This window comes from Chelonoidis abingdonii, chromosome 12 (genome assembly GCF_003597395.2).
Source record: "Chelonoidis abingdonii isolate Lonesome George chromosome 12, CheloAbing_2.0, whole genome shotgun sequence".
Taxonomy (NCBI): Eukaryota; Metazoa; Chordata; order Testudines; family Testudinidae; genus Chelonoidis; species Chelonoidis abingdonii.
In genome coordinates, this window is record NC_133780.1 from 7,037,441 (window position 1) to 7,059,619 (window position 22,179).

The 22,179-nt window shown below is 48.5% G+C and overlaps 3 protein-coding genes and 1 pseudogene across 3 annotated transcripts in view; 3 read left to right on the forward strand and 1 right to left on the reverse strand.

Moving 5' to 3' along the window:
* Positions 1 to 11,971, forward strand: part of LOC116825941 (butyrophilin subfamily 1 member A1-like) — a 20,531-nt gene extending 8,560 nt beyond the window's left edge. Inside the window, exons 4-7 of the mRNA XM_032782369.2 lie at positions 2,708 to 2,812; positions 6,997 to 7,017; positions 7,780 to 7,812; positions 11,312 to 11,971. Of these exons, the coding sequence (XP_032638260.1) occupies positions 2,708 to 2,812; positions 6,997 to 7,017; positions 7,780 to 7,812; positions 11,312 to 11,829 (677 nt within the window). The 3' untranslated portion in view covers positions 11,830 to 11,971. The remainder of the gene's footprint in view (positions 1 to 2,707; positions 2,813 to 6,996; positions 7,018 to 7,779; positions 7,813 to 11,311) is intronic.
* The window catches only part of LOC116825936 (butyrophilin subfamily 1 member A1-like), a 93,829-nt gene extending 81,385 nt beyond the window's left edge, over positions 1 to 12,444 (forward strand). Inside the window, 1 exon segment of the mRNA XM_075071705.1 lies at positions 12,007 to 12,444. The gene's annotated coding sequence lies outside the window, so the exon portion shown is untranslated.
* LOC116830654 (E3 ubiquitin-protein ligase TRIM17-like) overlaps positions 1 to 22,179 on the reverse strand; it is a 241,167-nt gene that overhangs the window by 9,526 nt on the left and 209,462 nt on the right. The gene's annotated exons all lie outside the window — the stretch shown is intronic.
* On the forward strand, positions 16,677 to 18,735 carry LOC142047645 (butyrophilin subfamily 1 member A1-like; annotated as a pseudogene).

The window sequence follows — 22,179 nt, forward strand, 5'->3', positions numbered from 1 at the left end:
GGGGAAGATATGCAACAGCCTTTGTTAACCAAGCTAAGATTTTTCCCAAATTCTTCAATCAAAAACACACTGGTTAAGATAAAACATAAAACAAGTTTATTAACTACAGAGAGATTTTTAAGCGATTGTAAGTGATAGCAAACAGAACAAATCAGGTTACCTAGGAAATTAAACCCAGAAAAAAAAATTACCCAGTTTGCCCATACCACTATGCGGAAAGCAATATGCACAAAACCTTTAACTGAGCTGAGATTTTTCCCAAACACTTCACTCATACCACACTGTTTTAGGTACAATATAAGTAGATTTATTAACTACAGAAAGATAGATTTTAAGTGATAGGAAGTGATGGCAAAGAGATCAGAGTAGATCACCTAGCAAATAAAAACACAATCTAAGCCTAATATACTACACAGGATTTGAATCAAGCAGTGTCAATAGTACCATCAGGTTTCCGTACACAGGCTAGAAATCTTTTTAGTCTGGGATCAGCACTTTCCCTAGTTCAATCGTTGTTCCTCCAGTGTTGATTTGCAGAGAGAGTGAGGACCTTGGTGATGTCACATCCCATCTTTTATAGTCTTTCCACGTGATGAGAGCCCCTTTGTTTCCTAGCCCAGTTTGTGGAAAAATACAGGTACCAAAATGGAGTTCAGTATCATGTGGTCTGCTTGCATGCCTCCAAATGCTTGATGAGTCATAGCAGCCATCATCCATAATCTGGCTGAAGCATACACAGTTGAGGACAAGCCTTTTCCATGGTCCATTGTCTTAGCTGATGGGCCATTAGCACTGTCTAGCTTCTTCATTGTATTTGAAAGGCCATTTGTGGATGTTTCCAACTTTACAACATCTTTCAGTAACACACATATAGCAAAACTTTAATATCTTGTTGGATTGTATATATTGTCTTTGTATGTAAAGTTATTAAGTTCGACAGATCAAGACTTAGAATGGTACCTTACGAGGCATACTTTGTACAAAACTTTTCATAATTTTATGACAGTGCTGAATATGGGGTATGGAGTGTCACACCCACCCATACTGTATAGGCTGAAGAGTAATCAGACCAATCTAGTTACTTTACTTCCCTACCAGAAATGATGAGAGAATTGACCTGTCTGAAGAATGTGTTATGTTCCATTTGCTTTCTTTGATTTAGTAGATTTTGAATCTCTCATTCGAATACTTTAACTGTATTTGAGTGAACAGTAAAAGGAAGGCACAGTAGACAAACAGCCAAACATGCTCCCCACTCTTACAAAGATGTTGATTGTTAGATAGTCTATTGACCATTTTGGGATGAGGGAACAGCACTTGACTCTGTTGTGAAGCTCACGCCCCCCCATGGAAATCCTTGGCCCATTGAAGTCAATGGCAAAACTTTTATTAAGTTCAGTGGGGCCGAGATATCACCACCACCATCTATCATTTCATAAATCCTTGACTGCAAATAGTGATGATCACAGCTCACCACCTGCTTAGCCGTTCTCAGGTTGCATCATTGCTGAGATGACTTTTGAGGAGAAACCAAAAGCAGGACAAGATATTGGCTTTATAGATTTTGACTGGAGTTTTCCCCATTCTTAAGGGGCGGTTTGTGTGAAAGCACAAAATACCTTGTTGAAGAAGCAGAGAATTGGAAGTTGGCATCACTGGTGAAATAAACAAGGAATCAATCTGATGGTGATGTGCTGAGTGGGGCTAACCTGGAGGGTTTTGTAAGTGAGGACAAGAAATTTGTGTCTGATGCATTGGAAGACAGGAGCCGATGGAGGGATTTAAAGAGTCCGATAATATAGTCAGAGTGATGACATCTTAGCGGAGGTATTTTGCATCAATTTGATTTGGAGGGGAGCACTGAGGCCTGGGAGGAGGAGATCACAGCAGTGAAGATGTGGGATGATCAAGATTTAGACCAGAGTTTGGGAAGTGTGGGCAGAGAGAAAAGGTCAGACCTGGAAGATGTTGTATAGGAAGATGGGTGAGATTTAGATCTGAGGTTTAAACAGGAGGATCACAGTAGTTTCCTGCACAGTAAGTTCAGATGAATTGTGATTACGATTCATTGAAAGATTTAGGGGGAGATAGTGGATTGACAAGCAAATTTTCAACCTGGCAATTTCTGTGTTCTTTAGCATTGATAGCCTTGTTCTTTCCTGGCATAACACCACTCTGATCAATGACTTTAACCCTGCAGCACTCTGACTCATGATCGCTACTATTGCTAGCAGCAGTATTACGTTAGATGCCTCACGTGAGATTGTAGCACTGCTGTGCTGAGCACTGCAAAAAAAACAGAGTGAGAGTCGGTTCCTGCTACAAAGAAAAAATGTCTAAATAATCAAGACACTAAAAAGGCTGGAGAGGAAATGGAGCTGGAGAGAGGAAAGGACTTTTCCAAGGTCACACAGCAGGTCACCAGCAAATATTGAACCAAAACTCAAGTCTCACAAATCCCATCCCACTGCCCAAGGGACTGGAGAATGCTGCCTGTCATTGCAAATCAAGCCGGGTTCACTTCTATATCGATGTACAGATTTGATGGCTGTCTTGGTTGGAGTCATTGTTAACATCAGTTTCCTGTGTTTTATGCAGTGCCTTTATTTTAGACAAGTCCTATGGGGGTCTTATATGAAATGGAGTTATTTGATTTTTGTCCCAGCTTACAGAGTAATATGAGTCCCTCTGGGATTTTGTTTTTCAGATCCCTTTTTCCCAAGGGTGAATCCCTGGATGGTGGCTCTGAGCGTGATCCTGATGGTTTTGCTCGGTTCCTTTGCCCTTAGTGCTTATCTCTTCTGGATCAAAGGTAACTTGAGGATCAGGAAATACAGAGTAATTCACAAGAGACTTTCTTCAAAGAAATTAGTACAGTGAAATATTTGACACTGGGCCAGGCCTGATGGGAAGCATCTGACAGCACCACCACCAGCAGCACAGGGAAGGAAATGTTACTAAGGTTTCCCTTTGGTCTAGGGGGGAAGGGTAGTAATCTGCACTGGCTCCAGACACAGAGAACATCTCCCCCAGTACTTGACTGGAGCACTGTAGGGTGGAGTGAAAGCTCAGTCCACTGTCCACTGCTCTTTGTCCTTTGCAGTGGTGTGTATTGTGCCAGCACAGCCTCCTCCAATCCAATGCACATGGCAAGGATCCAGGGACCCCATGCATGGGACTAAAGAGTTTCATTTCCCCCTTACTACCTTGTGTCGGGGTGTTGTGCAAGATACAATCTTGTCCTAATACAACAGACCATGACATTTCCATGTATGGAGTGGAGAGAGGGGAAGGAATTGGAAGGAGAAAATTGGGCAATGGGGCTGAACCAGAGAGACCCAGATCAAAGCTGTGTTTTCTGCATCCTGCTCAGTCTTCTGTCTTCCAGTTCTCTGGGGTCACTTATGTCTGTCTCTGGTCTCACTTCTCACATGACGCTGCAAAGCCTGATAGATATACTTAAAATCAGGTTTTGCTAATAAAGTGCAGTGCACCCACATGCTACATTGGTGCTCCCTGTGGAATAGCCAGTAGGGTAAGTAAATAAATGTGTTCTTGAATGAGGAAAAGAAATCACAGCCATTCGGTAAGTCTCATTCTTCCTCTTCCCATAAGTCAATTTTTTGTACACAGTTGTATCCCCATAGCACGGTGGTGATAGTGGTGTTGTTTTCCTGTTCTATTAGATTTACTATTCAATGTAACATTTTTTAAAATAGGATAAGCCTGAATATGAGGAAAGTGCACATCAGAGGGTGACAAGAAAACCTTACGAGCAACAACAGAAAAGGGGGCTTTGTACAGAAATGACCTCTTAGGTCAGATGATCTGCTGGTATAAACCAAAATCATGCTATTGAAATCAATAGAGCTAAACTAATTTCCACAAGTCCAGACCCACAAAGGGACTTGGGTGTTCCAACACTGAACATCACAACACCAAACTTTTAGATGCCTAGGAAAATCACTGGAACACCACCGTGATGTGGAGAGAGATGCACATTAGAATGAGATCCATAAAAGCCAATTGCAGAGGGGTGTGTCCTAAGCCCCGCCCTTCTCACAGAGTTTGGTGCCTAAGCCCAGGCTGCAGGGAGGTGACTAGCTCTGCTTGCTGGCCACATCCACAACCCCCTCTCCTGGAGTCAGGCTGCTTGGGCTCCAAAGCCATTTCTTGTGACAATGGGTGAGATGCCTGCTTAGCTCACTTTGGCAGAACAAAGTTGAAAAAGGCTTAGCTCTCTGTATAGCCTAATGCTCAGGAGCCAAATGAATTATACTGAGCACCTGCCGAGAGACAGTCCTAGAGCACTGAAAGGAAGCTCTGACTCAGAGGTTGTGCGGCTCAACATAAGCTGTTTTGGCTCTAACAGCTGAGTACTCACCTAGGCCTTGTGAGTTTAAATCTGATCATGGATAGAAATGGGAAGGTGCCATACTATAATAGGGGGTTTTATTTTGAGGCAAATGTAATCTGAGTACAGCAGATACGCAAAGGTTGCTCTGATATTTTTGAAAAAGAAAATAAATTCCATGTGTAAATGCTCATTGAGGAGGAGTGGGAATTAGGGAGCAGAGGAGCAAGGGGAAGAGGTTTGGAGCTGCAGTGACGGAAGAAGTGGCTATGGAAAGGGGATTAAATTCACTGACTAAAACCTTTCTTAATGCAGTTGCCTTCTGGTATCTTGTACCATTCCGGCATGACAAGTTGGAAAAATAGGGAATACAGAATTGAGGTATTTGCCCCAGTGACCTTTACTCTGCCCCCTTTGGTGCTGGCAACAGCCACTGGAAATTATCTGCATGCAGGCTAGCTGCATTCACTGTTAGGTGCAGCTGTACTGAAGGGTGGAGGAGATCCATGGGAGCAGCTTGGCAGAGCTGTGATTGTGATCTGAGGTGAACTGCATGGACTGTGCCCCTGGGGAGAAGAGGAAGAGGGATGAGCCACTCTCCTGGACCCTTTTGTGTGTATTTGTGTACCCCAAATAACAGATTAGACAGAGTAAATGAGGTGGTTAGAGGCAAAATATGTCCTTTAAAAACTGGAAGTCAGATCTTCCTGAGGAAAATAGAAAGGAACAGAAACTCTGGCAAGTCCAGTGTAAAAGGATAATTAGGCAGGCCAAGAAAGAATTTGAAGAGCAACTAGCCAAAGATGCAAAAACAGGTGGCCAAACAGTCAGTGGGGCCTCTGGACAACCGAGGTGATAAAGAAGCACTCAAAGACGACAAGGCCATTGCAGAGAATCTAAATGAGTTATTTGCATCCATCTTCACTGCAGAGGATGTAAGGGAGATTCCCCTTCTCCACAACAGTTATGATTTTATAGACCTTTATCATATCCCACCTTAGTCATCTCTTTTCCAACCTGAACTGTCCCAGGAGTCACTCAGTGAAATTAATAGGCAGCAGGTTTAAAACAAATGCAAGGAAGTATTTCTTCACACAATGCCCAGTCAACCTGAGGAATTTGTTGCCAGAAGATGTTAAGTCCAAAGGAAAACTGGGTTGAAAAAATAATTAGATAACTTAACGGAGGATGGGTCCCTCAGTGGCTATTAGCCAAGATAGTCAGGGATGCAACCCCATGCTCCAGATGTCCCTAAACCTCTGATGGCCAGAAGATGGGACTGGATGATGGGATAACTCACTTAATAAATTACCCTGCGCTGTTCATTCCCTCTGAAGCATCTGGCACCATCCACTGTCGGAAGACAGGATCCTGGGCTAGATGGACCTTTGGTGTGACCCAGTATGGCTGTTCTTATGTTCCTATATGTGTGATCAAAGAAAAGAGGTGCATATGTGCTTGGTGAGATCTAACATGCCTCATTTCAGTGCTGTGCTGGATGATTGTGTACAGGAGGGCACGGAGTCTTCTTGCAGTGGAGGATTGTCAATAGCTGGGAGGTGATGATGCGGTTTGTGAATTTAATAAAGGTAAATGAAACGATAACGTCAGCTGGCATAGTGCACATAGGGTTGAAGCAGCTATAAAATTGAGCAGATGTGTTGTTTTCTGTGGAATAGGTGAGGTGGTTCAGTGTAGGGGTGATGGGGGGTAGCTCCTGTTCAGTACGGGGAACAGGCAGTCTGTGAGTCTAGGTGTTCTGGGTGTACTGAAGTGTCACTTAATGGGAGCAGAGTTCAGGATGTATGTTCAGGCTTGTACCTTTACTCTGTATTCCCCGCTTTTCCAAAGGTTCAGTTTTGCTGAAATTGATGTTCTTGAATGCACAAGACACCATCAGCCCAGGACTGGCTCCAGGCTGCCAAGCGCATGCTTGGGGCGGCATGCCGCGGGGGGTGCTCTGCTGGTTGCTGGGAGGGCGGCAGGTGGCTCCGGTGGACCTCTCACAGGCGTGCCTGCGGAGGGTCCTCTGGTCCCGCGGCTCCGGTGGAGCATCCACAGGCATGCCTGCGGGAGGTCCACCAAAGCCGCGGGACCGGCGAGCGGCAGAGCGCCCCCCCGGTGTGCCACCATGCTTGGGGCAGCGAAATGGCTAGAGCCGGCCCTGCATCAGCCTTGAGTTTGTGTTAAAGAGCTTTGGGCACTGAATGTTAGTACTGACACAGACCAATGCTATAGACAGAGAAGGAGAAAACTAAACTAAACCTTTTTGCCTTTGTGGTACGCATCAAAGTCTCAGTCGTTCTGTAATATCTGGGGCCAACATAGTCTCCTCCTGTGACATGCTGCAATGTGCGTCATGGCTCTGACACTTGACCCACAGCACACAGCCTGCTGCCTATGTAGGCTCTGAATGGTACAGAGGGCCTTGTATTAGCCTGCACATCATAGGTGAATCTCAGCCATCATGTATATAATCCTTTACGAGTAGGATTTCCAAAGATGCTTAAGTGACATAGGGGTCACTGGAACTTCTGCCCCTCAGTAACTTAGGCAGTTTTGAAAATCCCACCCTGAATGTATATCCCTGGAAAGAGAAGCCCATCTACTAATAATTGATCCATTTTTGTTTTGTTTTTTAGAGAAACATGCAGCAGAACTTAGTAAGTGTCATTCTCCTTCTTCCTATGTGTAAACCCTTTTGAACAAAGTTGTGTCCTTATAACGTTCTTTTTCCCCCGTGTATGCTTTTTGTCATGTTTATAGTATAACATAATAATAGGTCTCAGATTGAACTTGAGAATTCTAAAACTAAAGGTAACCTGAAATAACATTCTAAGGAATTAAAAAATACTGATATTTTGAATAGAAACAGTAGCTCAGCCTTAATTTTTGTTCTGAAAATGTAATGAAGTAACGTGATGAATATACTCTTTTGGTAAAGATATGAAGAGTTGTAGAGGGCATGGTTATATGACTTAATCAAAGAAATAGCAAATTCTCCAATGTTAACATAAGCAACCTTCTTTCCCCCATTCTTGTGTATTTTTTTAGAATAACCCCTCTTCTCAGAATTCACTGGAAGACATAATTGATTTCAGTAAAAGCAGGAATTTGCCTTAAATAGGGTCTTTTGCTTGTTTGGTTTTTGCGGTGTAGTGTGTTTGCAGGTAAAGTCTGATTATAACTTAGTAGGAATAATTCTACAGGAAATGAGATTGTTTTAGAATATGAAACAACCAGACAGCATTGCTCACACGCTGTCTGTGTAGTTCTGTTTGTTTTGTTGTACATTTCTGGTAGAATTTGTAACTTCCAATTTTCTCAGTGTGTCAGTTTATACAATGTTGAATCCTGTATATAGAGCATGGGTTCAGATACCCCTCTGATACTTTTCTCATCTTTGTTTATCTGGTTGGTTTTAGGGTGGAGAAGACTTGTGGCATCTCTGGAAGAAGGTAAAGTTAATATTTTGTCAATGTTCAGATCTCACCTCATGTGAAAATGTGTCACCTTTTCCTTCACTGTAGGAGTGTGTTTGGACCAGATAGTTCAGGTGATTCCTCACCAGCATCCTACATTTTAAAAGGACGTCATAATGTTGTAACTCTTCTGCTAGGTGGTGGCAGCAGCAATATCTAGGGGTTCCTCTTAACAAGAGGACACAGAACTGGTTTGAGCCCCTATAAGCTGAGAAAACTAAACTCTACGAGGTGATACTTCTCACTTGCAAACGCTGAGTCAGTGTCCTAGAGCTTAGGCTGCATCCTGAGCCCAGAAGCCTATGCAGCATTGAGACAGCCCTGCAGCCCGAGCCTGGTGAGCCTGAGTCAGCTGACAGGGGCTAGCCATGGGTTTTTCTGTGCTGAGTAGACATCCTGAGAGCCAGTACTTCCCCACACAAGCACTGAGTCTGTGTGTAATGAAAACTTTTACTAAAAGGGAAAAGGAACTGAGCATTAATTTGGGAAAAACACCCCAATTACAAAGCCTGTAAATACAAGCAAACACCCACCCCACAGTGCACTGGGCAATGTCCTTTGCCTCAATTTCCCACCTTGGGGTGCAAAAAGTCCAGCAAATGAATGTTGCTTTAACATTCTACTCCCCTTTCCATGCACTGCACCCCACACACCATTGGTTGTCCTTGGTCAAAGACCTAGAGTTTAGAGGTGCATTCACATGGGTTCACCTCCCACCCCTGAAAGAGGAGGAGGAGGGCATCAAGCAATGTCTCCACTGCTGCCATGTGCCTCTGCAGCTGTAGTCTGCCTCAGCTTGCCACTGCTTTCTCTGCTGCTGCTTTTGCCATGCCATGTTCTGAGATTCCACCACTTTACCCAGCTCCTAGTGATTTCACTGGGTAGCAGGGAACCTCAGCGCTCATACAACCTGTCATAGGTCTCACTCCCCACACCCTGCCCCCAGGCCCTGCTGAGTCAGCGCAGAGCAGGGACAGTGGAAGCTCAGGAGCAGAGTGGCCCCGTCCCTGGGGCCCCACACAGCCCTACCTGCCTGGCGCTGATGGTGCTTGCGGTGGAGAGGGAAGGCTGCCTCCAACTTCACCAGCCCACCACTTCCGCAGAGTGGCAGGGAGAGGACTCTGCCCCCAGTGGGGAGCCCAAAGAGGAGCGGCAGCAGCTGAGGGCTTTTCTCCACCCCTAGCTCTGCCAGCCGGTGCCTGCTGGTGACAGGGGCAGAGAGGAGCCCTCAGCTGGCCACCGGTCAAAAGGAACACACAGTGGTCGGGGGGAGAGGTCAGGGTGCAGAGAGAAGTCCTGGCCAAGAGGTGTGAGTGATGGGGGCAAGGAAGAAGCTGGGGTTAGAGTAGAGCCAGCTGCTCCAGGTGCAGCGCAAGTGGAGCTGGCTGGGCCCCTTTTGAGTGTGGGCCTGGCACCATTGTAAACCCTGTACTGCCATAGAGACCCTCTCTCACCCCAAACCTGAGCAGCATGACGCCCTTTGGGGAATGATGAGGTAACAATGGGGGAGGGGAGCAAAACTCAGTCAAGAGAGAAAAAATATAGTAACAAAATAATTTAAAAGAGGGGGAAAAAACAGAGGAATGGATAGGAAAAGTGGAAGGAAGCTGCAACTGTACCTAGCAAAGAGAGGGAGAGAAATGGGTGGGAGAAAGAGACCTCTAAAAAATAAAAGTTGATGAAGCAAAGCCTTAGACTCTGTTCCCTTCCCAGGCTGGTTGCCTCCAGATTGGGGAAGCCATACACAGCCCTCTGTGTGTCTCCCTCCTCCTTCTGCTCCCCTCTCCCACTCATGTACCCCCCCCCACTCTGGAACTCCTTTTCAATCACATCGAATGTGGTTTCCTGTCACCAGTCTCTACACCTCTCCCCTTGGGGATATCTCCCTTTGTCCCTCCATCATTGATCTGTCTCTTTTTCCTGTTGTTCTTGGCCTTGCCTTGCTCTCCTTGACAGCTCTTGGTCTTGGATTTCCCTTGTTCTCTGGTGGAGTGGGGGTACAAGAGGGAAGTTCTCTTTGCCCATAGGAAACATTTTCAGTCCCTGTGTGGACTCTGGAGGAATCAGTGATGCTGCTCTTTCCCCTGCCCTCTACAGAGGACCCCAGAGTTCATTTAATGGTCCCTCCTCTGACTGGAGATGGGATCAATCTGACCCAAAACCATGTCACTGGGCACAGACAGGAGCAGTCCTGGATCTATCACAGGCGGCCAAGGAGCTACTGTGATCAGAGCTCTAATCATGTTCCCTTTCTCCTCTCTCAACCCACCATAATGTCAGCTTCTCTCTCCCGCTAACAAGGCAATACTAACTTCCCTACATTCACTATGACCTTCTTACTTACTTCCAACAGCTACTGAACCACCATCCTCCCATAGCTATAGACAGACACACCCCATTTCCCCCCTCACCATCTTGTTAAATCCCCTAACGGAGGGAGATACATTGTTCACCTTCTTTTCTGAAAAGAGCTGTGGACCATTTAAACATTTCTGCTGGGTTCTGCGGACTATGGGAATTGTGCCTGCTGCTGAACAATACAGTCTGGGGCACGTCAAACCTTGGTAGCCGGAGTCCCATTGCTATCGGGAAAGGAGCGGATCCGAGATGTGTTTTGTTCCTGAAGATGTGTCAAAGGGGAGGAAAAACAACAAAATCCTGCATGGAGGCAGCTGGGATTGAATGAGATTTAAGATGGGAAGCATAGGTGGTGGGCCCCACCACCAGAGGAGCCCCAAACCCTCCCCTGCTGCTGGGGAAGCCTCGGCCTGTCTACTCCAGCTTCCCCAAGACACTGGGCAGTCCGAGCTCTGGACTGCTGGCCAGCCACAACGTCAGCCCCAGCACCGGTCCTAGCTGCTGGCCCCTGGGCTCAGCTGCTGGCCTGACCCCCAGGCAAGCCCCAGAGAAGACCCAGCTGCCTAGGACAGACCTAGCCTCTGGCAGTCCTGAGGTCCAGGCCACTAACTGCAGCTGAGACCCTGCCCGCCACCAGATTCAGGGTAGAGGGGAAGGGAGGTGGTGCCTTGGGGCAGAACATGGGCAGGGTCACCGCCTGGGTTAGGGGAGGATTAGGCTGCCCTGGCCTTCCATATCCACTGCCCATGATGGGGAGGGGGCTCAGCAGGGGGAAGATCATAGATTCAGCAGACAGAGTTTCTATAATACTCTTCTAGGCTCTCCTATGATACCAGAGTCTCTAGTCCCGTCCCTGGGGAGAAGTGGCGGCAGGAGGGGAAAGATTCCCAGTGTCAGACCCGGCCCAACTGATCCTCTCACCCTGTCACTGACCCCTCTCTGCCAGGGGGCTGACTCTCCCCTGCACTGTGCTGAGATTTCAGAGCTGAGGGGTAAATACTGCAGGAAGGAGATTCCTTGAGTCTCGCTCCAGCTAGGGCAGATTCTGTCACTGACACCATCAACCCCTCCCCCAGGGCTGAGCTCTGCCCCTAACACTGATTTTCTTTCCCTCCAGCGAATGTGACTCTGGATCCAGACACAGCTCATCCTGAACTTGTCCTGTCTGAGGATGGGAAAAGTGTGAGACACGGAGACACATGCCAGGATCTGCCTGACAACCCTGAGAGATTTGACTATTCAGAATGTGTGCTGGGCTGTGAGGGATTCACCTCGGGGAAACATTGCTGGGAGGTGGAGGTGGTGGGTGGGCTATTCTGGGCTGTCGGGGTGGCCAGAGAGTCTGTGAGGAGGAAGGGAGAGATCAGCCGTAGCCCTAAGGGGGGGATCTGGGCTGTGGAGCGGTGGTGGGATCAGTTCCAGGCTCTCACCTCCCCTGTGACCCCCCTGCCCCTGAGCCGGGCCCCCACCAGGATCCGGGTTTGTCTGGACTGTGACCAGGGACAGGTGACATTTTTCGATGCTGGTGATGAGGCCCCGATCTTCACTTTCCCGCCGGGCTCCCTCCCTGGGGAGAGAATCCAACCCTGGCTCTGGGTGTGTGACAGATACACCCCGCTCCGACTGTGTCCCTGAGACATGCGGGGGAGGAGGGGGGACTATCCCACTGGGGAACCAGAAATCAGCCTCTCTAGCCTCAGACTCCCAGTCTCTATGACCGTGAAGGACTCCCATCTACCCAGGTCCTGGAAGCAGGGGAGGGGGAAGAACCCCTAGAGCTGCAGGGGGCTAGAGAGGCCCTCAGGGGCAGAGGTGGGGGCTGGGCAAGGGGCAGAACTAACAGCCAGGTTGGGGACAGACAGAGGTGGGGGTGGCAGGGACACAGCTTGAATCAATCAGTGTTTGGGAGAAGCAGCAGCAGGGAGCGGTTTGTACAGATCTGTGGGATTAGATCTCATTGGCGTCTCCCAGCCAGAGCAACTGCCGCCGGGTCCCAAGTGACCTTCCCCTGTAATTACTGGGGAGCCAGCAACACTAACTGTCACACCCACAGAGGGTGGGCAGGGAGAGTTATATATTGTTTTGAGCCCTCATGTTTTGGAGAGTCAATTTCATGGTTTTTGGTTGTGACTCATGATTTTTAAGTTCTGAGGTTGGCAATGTGGGGCGGGGACAAGAGAGGCTGAACTAGAGGGAACAGAGAAAACAAAAGGAAAAGAAAGTAAAACAGAACAAACAGTCCTGGAGAAAGGGTGAAAATTAAATATAAAAACGATGAAACGAACCAGAGGCAGCGAGGAAGGAAGGGATAAACTCAGGTGAAAGAATGGAAAACATGAGGGGAATGATCTGTGACAGGGATCAGAGGAAAGTGGAAGGGACACAGAAATAAACAGGGATGGCAAATGAGGGCTAGAAAAATGGTGAATAAAAATGAACAGTGACAGAGAAGGGAGAAGAAAAGGGAACACGAGGGACAGATTTATAAAGCATCACTGAAGGTGAGACTAACTTACTCATTTCATATGTTTCTTCCTTGACTGTGTTGCCATTTTAGTGTCACTACAAATAACTGGTTTCAGAGTAGCAGCCGTCTTAGTCTGTATCCGCAAAAATTAAAAATAACTGTTCCCAAAACCTGTGGGTCACTTCTCCATTGTTGTGGGTACTGAAGCTGCTTCTTGGCTCCTTTTCACTCTGATGGGTATTGACAGGAAATAAAGCAGGAAAGACAATTCTGATTTGTTCTTTTTTAATTTTCCAGCTGCAATTCTCAGGGGCAGAGTTGTGGGATTTGCTTCCTTACTTGGTTGTGTCCTCCCAGCACCAACAGGGAACACACCAGCACGTCCCTCTGATGAGAGCTGGGGGTTTTGCTATGTTGCTATCCAGCCTGTGCTGTCTACAGCCATGTCAGTCAGGAATTCCTCAGCTGGGCTCTGTGGAGAGGGGAACTGAACACAGGGTGCTGAGTCTCCTCTTTGTTTCCAGGTGCACTGAATTTATTCAAAGGTGGCCAAAGATGCATGAACTATGTTGTTCACATTTCTTCTGCCCATCAGCAATTGCTGTGGTGTCCACCGGGGGTTTCTCTGGTGGTTTGTCTACACTACGATGCAGGTTTCTCCCTCTCATTGTGCAATCCGTGTGTAGAGAAGGCAAGTGGTGGTTTCACCTCAGTGTAACTGGTCAAGAAGAATTCTGTGGTCTGGGGGGTGTTTGGGAGGGTTAACAATCACCTTGATTAGCTACACTGAGATGAAAGCGTCTCTTGCCTCATGTCCATTAGGACTGTATAATGAGATTGGTGCCTTGTGTTTGTTTTCGCATGGGAGCGGGGGAGAAGGGAGGAACACACCCTTTCTCCTAGAGTGGCCAAGAGCTAAAACAGGGGTCAGAAACCTTTCAGAAGAGGTGTGCCGAGTCTTTATTTATTCACTCTAATTTAACGTTTTTCGTGTGCCAGTAATACATTTTAACGTTTTTAGAAGGTCTCTTTCTATAAGTCTAATATATAATTAAACTACTCTTGTATGTAAAGTTAATAAGGTTTTTAAAATGTTTAAAAAGCTTCATTTAAAATTAAAATGCAGAGCCCCCCAGACCGGTGGCCAGGACCCAGGCAGTGTGAGTGCCACTGAAAATCAGCTCACGTGCCGCCTTTGGCACACGTGCCATAGGTTGCCTACCCCTAAGCTAAAAGATGATATCTAAAGGGAGACACCCCACCCTCAGCCAGGGCTGAGGCTTTGTCTTCCATGAGCTTTTAATTTAAATGACTAGGGGTGGGATCCATGAAGGGACGTAGGCTTTACAATGCTGAGCATCACCCCACCTAATTTTTAGGTGCCTAGAACATCACAAGATCACCACTGCGACCCACAAAGCCTGACTTGTGCTTAGTCTCCCTGTACAATGAGAGAGACAAGCTTACAATGCCATCCACAAGAGCCAGCACACTAGGTAGGGAGCCGTCTAAACTAGCCAGTGAGAGATGCTCGCAACAGGGGAGTATCTTAAGCCCTGCCCCATTGCTAACATAAGTGTCTAAGGCTATGTTTACATTATAGCTTGTGTTGGCAAAATTTATGTTGCTCAGGGTTGTGAATAAACCATCCCCAAAGTGACATAAGCACCATTATGTATGGCGCTATGTCAGTGGGACAGCGTCTCACTTGCATAGCTTCTGCCACTCGCAGTGGCGGTTTTGTTGCCTGGCAGCACAGAGCATCTTCCAGAGGTGCTGGAATGGAGTGGGACCAGGGCCCCATCACCTTTAAAAGTGCCCTCCCACTTTTTACTGGCCGTAAGGATGAGCAACAGGGGAGAGGGTGAGAGTCTGGGGGGGGGAAGGAAGAGATGGTGCAAAGGTGAGGACTCGGGGGGGAAGGGTGTGTGGCAAGGCCAACACCTTATGGCCTTTTGGGGCAAGGGTGAAGGGGAGTATCAGTACCTCGCCACTCCCATGTTTGGGTGGTCACCTCTTAAGGTTGGCAAGATTCAGTCTAAAGGCCTGTCTGCACACAGTCAATGTTCTCAGGGCAATGTGGCCCAAAGGCTGGAGTCCCTTGAAACCACTCCCAAGTAAGAGCAGTACAGCCGAATGGCTAAAGTCCATGGGAATCACCTCTTCATCAGGGCAGTGCAGCCCAATGGCCACAGTCCATATGATTCACATGTCAGACCTGCCCCCCCCCTGGGGGGAGGCACCTGGGGGATAGGAGGACCCAGGCCCTCCACCCCAACCCAGGGGCAAAGTGGTGGCAAGTTCCCCTTGCCACCAGCTCAGCAAGGATCCTCCCAAAATACACCAAGATTCAGCACATCTTTAACACCATTTCCCTCTAAAGTTCCCCTGGGTTCCTTCCTATCATAACTTCCAGGTTTCCCAGTCTGCTCCCCTTCTATGACATACTCTGTCTGGGCATCAGGTCTTGGAGCAAAGCCTGTCCCTCTTCAGAAGCTGGCAGTGTGCTTCCTTTCCTCCAGCAGTCAGCCCAGACTGAGCAGCTCTGCAGGCCTTTATACTAGCTCTCCAGCTGGAGCATGCCCAGCAGAGCCTCAGGGGTGTGGCTTCCTCTTCTAGGAAGAAAGAGTTAATCGCTGCGATACTAGTGGGGGACCGATCTGCCCCGGAACAAGGTGGCACAAGGGCAGCGTCTTGGAGAGATGGGCGGTGCGAAGGCAGGGGCCTGGGGAAAAGAACCAGCAATGGGGGCATCTGTTGCTCCTGGCATCTTCACCAGATCTGCTGCACCAGCACCGATGCACTGGGACAGCTTCTCCGCTGCAGCACGGTGTGTGTAAACATGCCATAAGTCTGGACTGCTTAGGGGTGCCTACCTCCACATATCAATCCAGGAATGGGAGCCCACTGCCTCAGGTGTTTCCTGGGGGAATGAGTTAGGCTCCTGCTGCACTGCACACAACACGGGGGTGGGGGTGAGAGGTGCTGCCACACACGTTATAACTTTTAGCCCAGTGATTTGCACACTTGCCTGGGATGTGGGAGACCCAGGTTCAATGCCCTCCTCTTGGTCAGGGCCGGGGGGAGGGGAAGTATTTGAACAGGGGGGTTGCATTTGCTAGGTGGATGCTCCAGCCACTGAACAATGGTACAGTCTGAGAGTGAGAGTCTTCAGTCTCCCCTGTCCTCACTCTGAGCATGAGACCTGGCCCAGCACACAACCATCCAGAAGTGTTCCTCCTTGTTCCAGCTGTGGGACAAGAGTTTTTGTTCTTACAAAGGAAATTGCCAGCAATGCCTCCATAACTTCCTCAGCTGAACTCTGCACCTGCTGAGACTCTGACCATTATCTTCAATGGTTGTGGTGACAGGAGCCTAGCTTTAAAGTGCTCTGTTCTATCTAACTATCTATCTTCATACACCATCTCTCTATCTCTCTCTATCCCTCTCTCTCCCCATACACCAACAGTTTTAGCTTTGTGTGATCTGCAGACTTTATTCCTTCCTGTTACAACAACAATTGTGACTCCCTGCTTATGAAATATTTTACAATAATGAACTTTATGTAAATTTCAGCAAACAGCCACTTTTATACATGGGAGAATATGCTAGAAACTTTCCTGGGATGTTATTAAAAACATTTTCAGGACGATCCAGGCACTTTCTTGCTCAAAGGAAATTGTTGATTGACTCCCAAAGGGGTCTTTAGTGAAGAGGTAAAGGACTTCTAGACACATATGACCTTTCAGTTGCTCTGCAATTATTTCTAGGATGTGTGGGTATGGTGGGACTGACCGACTTTTAGGCCTTTGATGGGTTCACTGTTGGTTGTTAGTTAAGGGTGTAGTCAAAATCAAATGCAGCTTTATTTGCTAAGACTTTATAATGGTGGTGCTGGGGAAGGGAAACTATGTATTTACCACTTTTAGACAAGACTGAGTATTTCTCCCCTGCTGCTTTGACACTAACCATGACACCAGTTAGATTTTTTAAAAGAGAAACATCTTTCCAATGCACTAATGATCAGATTTTCAAAAAGTTCAGATCTAATTCAAGTATCTAAATGAAGTGGTCATATGTCCAAACATGCTCAGCACTCAGTTGCTCCTGTGACAAGACAACAATATCTCCATTGATTCAGTGAAATTATTGTAAATATTTGTTCCAATTTTTGTGTGTCCATGAGCACTGGGATTTCAAACATTCCAGTTTTCATTTATCCCTTTTACTGACTACCCCCCATGAATTAATGCTTTCTTGTGTGAGTAAGGGATCTACAAACTGTCCATTATCCCTTCTGCTTTATAAATTAACTTATGGAATTAGTATCTTTATTTATTTTCCCTTTAGGTCTGGGCTCTGTTCCTCTCATCTCTGTTGAGCGTCACCAGGATGGAGGGATCTGGGTGGTTTGTCAATCAGCTGATTGGTACCCAGAGGCTGAGGTGCTGTGGAGAGATCTCAGTGGGAGACATTTACCATCATTCTCTGAAACAACATCCCAAGGAGAGAACAGCCTGTTTGAAACAGAAACTGCTCTCATTGTAACAGAACTTTCAAACCAAAAATTGTCCTGTTGCATCAGGAACACCGTTCTCAATCAAGAAAAGGAATCAGCAGTTTATATAGCAGGTCAGTCACCATCCAAACCCCACACTGAACTCAGCACCCCTAGAAAGAAAACAAAACACAGGAAGAAAAGAACTGAAACATCTGTGGTGGATATTTCATAATCCACATACAAACACAGAAAATGGGAGGCTGGTGTCTTTATGGGGTCACAGTTTAGGCAACTTGATTCCCTTAATTGTGAGTATTCAGACAATCAAGGTTTTGAATTTCATATAAATTTAATGTTAAGTCTGACTTTCGTGAAATTCTAGCATGTGCGTGCGCATGCACACACACTACTAAAACTTGCAACAATTTTTAGAAGAAACTTTCACTTGATCCACTGACACAGTATGTTCCTGTAACCTGAAATTCATCTTAATGATTTTTTTGAAAGTGGTAAATTTTGTACTCTGACTTGATTATGATCTGTAGAGCCCTGCAAATCCACAGATAGCTCTTTATATCCACAGATATCCTCATCCGCAGATGTGGATATCCATGGATCATTTTGGGGATCATAGATTGGATACAGCGCAGGGGCAGCTGGGACACAGTGAGATTGAAGGTGAGGTGGAGGGAAGCTCTGTCAATGATCATTGACATCGCATCCATCTGCTGGGGCTGCCAGAGTCTCTAGTCCCCTCCCCAGGGAGAGGTGGGGGCAGGAGGGGAAAGATTGTGAGACTCAGGCCTGCCCCAGCTGATCCTTTCACCCTGTCACTGACCTGTCTCCATCAGGGGAGTGACTCTCCCCAGCACTGTGCTGAGAGATCTGAGCTTATGAGTAAATCCTGCAGGAAGGAGATTCCCTGAGTCACTCCCCAGCTGGGGCAGATTCTGTCACTGACGCCATCAAACCTTCCCCCAGGGCTGAGCTCTGCCCCTAACGCTCTGATTCTCTCTCCCCAGTGAATGTGACTCTGGATCCAGACACGGCTCATCCCAACCTCGTCCTGTCTGAGGATTGGAAACGTGTGAGACGGGGAGACACACGGCAGCAACTGCCCAACAACCCTGAGAGATTTGACACTGTGCCCTGTGTGCTGGGCTGTGAGGGATTCACCTCGGGGAGACATTGCTGGGAGGTGGAGGTGGGGGCTGGGGGATACTGGGCTGTGGGGGTGGCCAGAGAGTCTGTGAAGAGGAAGGGATGGATCAGCCATAGCCCTGAGGGGGTGATCTGGGCTGTGCAGCAATGGGGGGATCGGTTCCTGGCTCTGACCTCCCCTGCGACCCCCCTGCCCCCTGCCCCGGGCCCCAGCAGGATCCGGGTTTGTCTGGACTGTGACCGGGGGCAGGTGACATTTATCGATGCTGGTGACGAGGCCCGATCTTCACTTTCCCGCCGGGCTCCGTCCCTGGGGGAGAATCCGACCCTGGTTCTGGGTGAAGGTGGGGATCCCGGCTCAGCCTGTGTCCCTGAGACACACAGCAGAGGTGGGGACCGGAAATCAGCCTCTCTATCCCTCATGGACCCCAGTCTCTATGATCATGGAGGACTCCCATCTACCCAGCCCCTGCTCCTTATCTCTATGGCTGCTGGAAGCTCCTCCCTTCCACAGGGACCCGGTCACTACAGGGCAACTGGTAACATTCTAATGGTCCAAACACACCCATGGGGAGGGGGAGATGGGTGCAGATCCTGATTGAAAACACTGGTACATTATGTAACCTTAAAAAAATCATCATTGGGTCAGTCGCATGATACTTTTTAAACTCCTGAGGTTGCAGCACTGGGGGAGGCAGGGACAGGGCGGGTTTAACCAGAGGGAATTAGGAGACACAAGAAAAATATGAAATGAAAAATAAAAACAAGAATAAGGGAGAGTCTATGAGAAAATGGTGGAAACAGAAATGAGAAAAAGGGACAGGAAATATCCCTGCCAGGGGAACCAGCCACGGGCAGCAAGAGAGGAAGGGAATAAAATCAGGGAAAGAAGAGAGCAGACCGAGGGGGATGATCTGTGACAGGGAGGAGAGACACAAGGAAATAAACAGGGATGGAAGTGAAGCTTAAACAATAATAAATAGAAAAGGACAGTAATGAAAGGAAAGGCAACGTGAGCGGGACGGCACGGAGATTTATTACACGTTATTGAAAGCGACACTGTTAACTCATTCATTCCCTATATTAATTCCTGGACGATTGTCCTGTTGTTGTGCCATTAAAGAAAAACTGTTCTCAGTGGCTGGGAATCTTCCTTTCCATGCTGTGGTTATTAAGGCTCCTTCTCGGCTCCATTTACTTACCACCTTAAGTTACTTACTGTAAATAAAACATTACATACAATTCTTTGTGTTTGTTCCACTTTATTGTCTCAGCTGCAGGTGCTGGTGGCAGAAGCCCTGGGATTTGCTTCCTTACTTGGTTCCCCCCCCCCAACCCCGACAGGGAATATTGTGCCCCTAGGATGAGTTTGGGTTTTACTGGGATGTGTCATGCTCCAGCCAGTGCTCTGTCTCTCTCCTTAATTTGTAGGCAACTAGAAAATCATAGTCTGCAAAGCTGTTAGGGGCCTAAACTCCCTAGACAATGGATGGGCATCACAGGCACCTTACAGTGCGATTCACAAAAGCCAGCACAGTAGGCGGGGAGCCATCTCAGCTAGGCAATGGGAGAGGCGAAAAGGGGGGAGGGGTGTCCTAAGCCCTGCCCCCTCTCACAGACAGGTGCCTAAATCGGGGCTGCAGAGGGGCATCTATGTCTGCTTAGCAACCCACAGACGGGAACCCAGCATCTGACGTCAGGTGGCTCAGGCGCCTAAGGCATTTCTTGCTGGAATGAGGTCGGCACCTGCCTCGCTCCACAGGAAAGGGTGAGGGGAGAGAAGCAGGAGGTGGGTTTGGTGCTATCACCTGCCTTATAACAGCCCCATGGTGAGAGCACTCAGCTGGCACCTGGGAGACCCACGTTCAGTTCTCCCTTCAAGCTGTGTGCAGCAGCTCAGGAACGTGAGTACCAACCTCAGGGCAAACAGTTATAAACCAGGGCACAGACCTCCCACTGGTCGTGTGTCCTGTATTTAGACTTCACCTCCTAGGTATCAAGTGAGAACACTCAAGCACTAGAACAGCCTGACCATGGAGTCACAGACAGTCCCCTTGGGTTCTCCCGTCTATCTTGGTGCTTTTCTGCCTCTTCTCCTGCTTCATCTCCCTGCTCCCCCTGCCTGGGCGGCCCCCTGTGGTGCCGCAGGCCCCGTGCCGCTCTCAGAAGCGACTGGCACAGCACCATGTCCCTGGGGTCCTGTGGGGGTGGGAGAGGAAGGGCTCCATGTGTTGATCCAGGCACCACCCCCAGCAGCTCCCATAGGCTGGGAACAGGAACCGTGGCCAATGGGAGCTTCAAGGGAGGTACCTGGAGGCATGAGAAGGGCAGAACGCAGAGTCCTGTGCCCCCCCCCCTTCAGGTGTCACGCAGGGATGTGGTGAGTGGCGAGGCGTGGGGCCAGGGCAGACACCCAGGGAGCGCGCCGCTGCAGGTAAGCGGCACCAGCCCAGAGCCCAAACACCTCCTGCACCATGCCCACCAACCCCCTGTCCTGAGCCCCCTGCCTGGACCTCACACCCCTCCTGCACCCCAGTCCCCTGCCCTGAGCCACCTGCCTTCACCCCGTACCTATCCTGCACCCCAACTCCCTGTCCTGAGCCCCCTGCTCTGAGCCCTCTGCCTGCACCTTGCACCCCAACTCCCTGTCCTGAGCCCCCTGTCTGCACCTCGCACCCCTCCTGCATCCCAACTCCCTGTCCTGAGCTCCTTCCTGCACACCGCACCCCCTCGCACACACCAACCTTTATGATGTTTGCCTTTAAAAAAATTAATAAAATGCCCTGGTGCACACCCTAATGAAATGTGCTGTGCACGCCTATGAGTGTGATCCTTCAGTGCAGGGAGACACAGACATGAGGGAAGGGAAGCAGCAGGCTGCTGGCTGAGCAGCTTCCAATCCACAGGGGACTGCTTTGCCTTTCCTGCTGGCAGGAGCGCTCCTGCAGGGCTCCCTGAGCAAGCTTACTCCCCTCCCCACTCAGCCTGGCCCCTTGCCTGACCAGTAGGGCCTAAAAAATAGGAGGGCCCAAGGCTAAAGCCACATTAGCCTAATAGGTAATTGGGCCCTGTCTGGAGACCTGGAGCAGGAGATGGTGTCTGCCCAGCCCAGGAAGAGCCATTAATAGAACATGTTGTACCCAAAGACAAAGGGAGCAGGAGGTTGCAGCACTGGAGGGAGAGACTCTTCCTAATCCAGAAACAGGAAAGAGCCCCCCTCAGCCCAAGGCAAAGGGATGTGGCATCCATGAGGGGGAGACCTCTCCCTTCATGTCTCTGAATTTAATATTTCAGACATGTAGAAATAGTCACCAGAAATCAGCTGGTCAGAGTTAAGAGTGTTTGGATGCTGGGCAGTGAGAAAGTTTCTGTTTATTGAGGTGTGCGTGTGTGTGTGTGTCTGTGTATCCCAGACCCGGTTAGGTGCCACCGGACTGCAGTAAAGGGAACCCAAGCAACTGGACCCCAGGATCCCCAGATAATTCAAGCCTCTGGGACTGGAACAGAGCCCATCCACTGCTCCAATCTTGGAGTCCCTGGGCACATTCTTGGGGGGCTCTCTAGCTTCCTACCTGAGGCGTGGAACCCGCTGCCTGACCCCCAGTGCAGAACTGACCCTTCAGACTCCCGCATGCCTGAACGCACCATCTCCCAGAACTCCACGCCAAGGTGAGAGCCTGCTGGTTTCAGCTGAATTCTCTCCGGGGCACATTGTGACCATTTAACACATAGAGAGACTCTTTGCACACATCCAACATTATCGCTCTTTCATTTAACCTCTTAACCAGCTAAAGCACAAGAGAGTTCAGATCACGTAGCACAAAATGACCAACCTAACTGCAGTGCCCCTCACTAG